Here is a 2,616-nt window from a genome sequence, read left to right as displayed (position 1 = left end):
AAAAAGGGGGGCACGGTGGTGCGGTGCCGGCTGCCTTCAGCGAGTCGACAGTTTGGCGTTCGGTGTTGCTAGGCGCGAGGGCCACTGTCAGTGCCAAGGCGGCAGCCGGCAACCTTCTCGTGCGACCGCGAATCGTGCCACCTTTTCCGTCGTTTCTGTTACTTTCGCCGCATATTTGTTTCGTCATTCTTAATAGTCTTATTGCTGCGGTTAGTCACGCGATATTTTCTCATTGTTTTTCACCTACAAACCGATGCTACTATCGAAGATGCATTTTCGAGACTGTTCCAACAGCGAACCGGCACCCGGTCTCTGGGTTACCTCTCTTTGTCAGCACTGCGTCGCCGTCGTGCTAGTGCTGCGTCTGCGTGCGTGTGTGCGTGAAAAACCGAGAAAGAACATAGATATACGAATTCAATAAAGTGACGAACGATGGGATGTCCATTAAACCATCTTTTTCGTGCCAATTATGCCATTCTATAGGATACCGTTTTGGAATCAACAATCAGGTAGAAATCAAATTATCTTGTGAAAGTTACAAGAGACAGGATGGAACAGTGCACGCATCTTGCAACAAGTTAATAAATTTGTTCATAACAAACTAATTGTAGACTCAAATCTATTATAATGCTTTGAATTAATAGTAATTTTTAATTTTCGTAGCAATGTGTATAAACGATTTACAAAAGTCAATTATACGCGAAATATTTAGCACGCTATTCCATCCGGCTCTTATTCTTATTTTGATTAAGTTTTTTTTATTGCTTTTCACTTAAATATTATGTATTGTTTTATACGAGTGATATCTTATAATGATCTTTTTAAAAATAAATGTTGACATAAGGATATGTATAAACTATAGAACTCGGAAAATTTAGCACGCATATTGAATTTCGTCAGTAGAAAAATGTATAAAAATTTCATTTAAATACTAATCAAACACATTTTGTTGCATCTTATCGCACATAGTATCTTGAAATATGTTTTTTCACGTTTCAACTTTTTGTCTAAAATAATAAGCAACTTAACAAGTTAATGATAAATCGTTTCGATTTCATCGAACTTGTTGCGTCTTATCTCATATATGTTCGATAGTCGGGAAACACGTTTCCAACTGAAAACTTTTCAATACTATACATCAATATATATATATATAAGTTTTACATTTATTCGATATTTGAACAATAAATTATTTAGTGGTATAAACGAGACTATCACGTCTGACACAGATGTATTATATTACGATCGACTAGTTATCGAAAAAGTAAACAAGATATCGAATTACAATTTGTCACAGACGCCTAGAAACGAAGCATAAAAATAGAATAGTCCTCATTGCTAAGTTTCTTCGAAATAATTTCATTTAAAAGTGGTACTTTTACTTTCGTAGAATAGTCATAAAATTTTTTATTTTTCGTATTCCTACATACAATATTTTGTTACATTCTTAACATATATAGCGTAATATTGTTACAAAATGCTACAAAATATCATTTTTTTCATAAATTTCGATTTCGTGTTTTTATTTATATTGATACATTTGAATGACATGATAATAAAACAATATTTGCCAAACTGCAAGAAAACTTTGAATAAAGAAGTATGTATATTCCTATAAGTAATGCATACACTTTTTGATTCGTCTTCGTGTCATTTGAATGTTTTTTAAGTGTCCGTTTTATACGATTAAGGAGAACGAGCGTATAAATCAAGTGACTTCTATGTGCGCGGGATAAAGTTGCGCAAATGTATGCGCGATTTTGTCTCTGTGATCGATGCTTGAATTTTTTATGATACTTCTTTTTCATAAGAATAGCAAAATAAAAGTCAATATTGGTATAGATATTCTTGTTTCTCAATTATTTTCAATTACTATTTTGTCATTATCTAAAGACAATTCGTTACATCTATCAAACTAACAATGAAACGATCCATTTCCTTAAAGAAATCTCTAACGAACCGACGTCATTTATATTAGTTGATATTAATTATTCATTGAATTTACTGATGTTTTTATTCAGTCTCATTACTCTATCTTTTCTAACATATGGTTTGACTATCTATTATTCTTATTCTTTTACCCTAAGGTTATGCTCGTAATTTCTTCTCTGGCTATTACTTTCTGCCAATCGAACTGCGATCAGAACCGGTTCTTAAATCTCGAATCATTATAAAGCGTGTACCTGTCCCTCTATTCTTTCTCTTTCTCTCGCCCATTCTTTTTCAACTTCTGGACGTTTTGAGGCAAACACGCAATGAGTTTTAGCTCGATGAGTAAAACAAGCTCAATTTCGTAGCGCATTTAATTAATTGTGTTTCGACAGGCATCGGTAAAGCAATGGCGTGGATCTATCGTTGACGACGTTGGTCTATGTAAAGAGTATGTGTCAATAACAGGAACCTCGACTGTCCTAAAGGAGAAACGCATTTCGAGTTAACAATGACGGCCCTAGTACGGCTCTTTGTGCGTGTGCAAGCGTGAGTATGTTCCGTGTGGAAAAGGTCAAAAGATCGTCGAGAGGAAATCGTGTTACTGGCAATTAATCAGCCGACAGACGTGTGCGCGGATATGCGGCGGTTGTATAATACCAATCGATGACTCTTCTTCACGAATGA

The 2,616-nt window shown here is 35.0% G+C and overlaps 2 protein-coding genes across 4 annotated transcripts in view; both read left to right on the top strand.

Annotated features, from left to right (window-relative positions):
* The window catches only part of LOC102670883, a 1,233-nt gene extending 837 nt beyond the window's left edge, over positions 1-396 (top strand). Inside the window, exon 2 of the mRNA XM_031508461.1 lies at positions 1-396. This exon is cut by the window's left edge and continues 1 nt beyond it. Within this exon, the coding sequence (XP_031364321.1) occupies positions 1-356 (356 nt within the window). The 3' untranslated portion in view covers positions 357-396.
* The window catches only part of LOC102671159 (DNA-directed RNA polymerases I, II, and III subunit RPABC3), a 61,187-nt gene that overhangs the window by 11,252 nt on the left and 47,319 nt on the right, over positions 1-2,616 (top strand). The window contains exon 1 of one of the 3 annotated variants that reach the window (XM_006611333.2): positions 92-509. The exons of the other annotated variants lie outside the window; for them this stretch is intronic. Coding sequence (XP_006611396.1) covers positions 470-509 — 40 coding nt within the window. The 5' untranslated portion in view covers positions 92-469. Of the gene's footprint in view, positions 1-91; positions 510-2,616 lie in introns of those variants that run through there. 3 annotated transcript variants of the gene reach the window in all.

The sequence above is a fragment of the Apis dorsata genome, unplaced genomic scaffold (assembly GCF_000469605.1).
Source record: "Apis dorsata unplaced genomic scaffold, Apis dorsata 1.3 scaffold_87, whole genome shotgun sequence".
Lineage (NCBI taxonomy): Eukaryota > Metazoa > Arthropoda > Insecta > Hymenoptera > Apidae > Apis > Apis dorsata.
The sequence above is the reverse complement of the archived record's forward strand: the minus strand, read 5'-3'. Positions and strand labels throughout refer to the sequence as shown.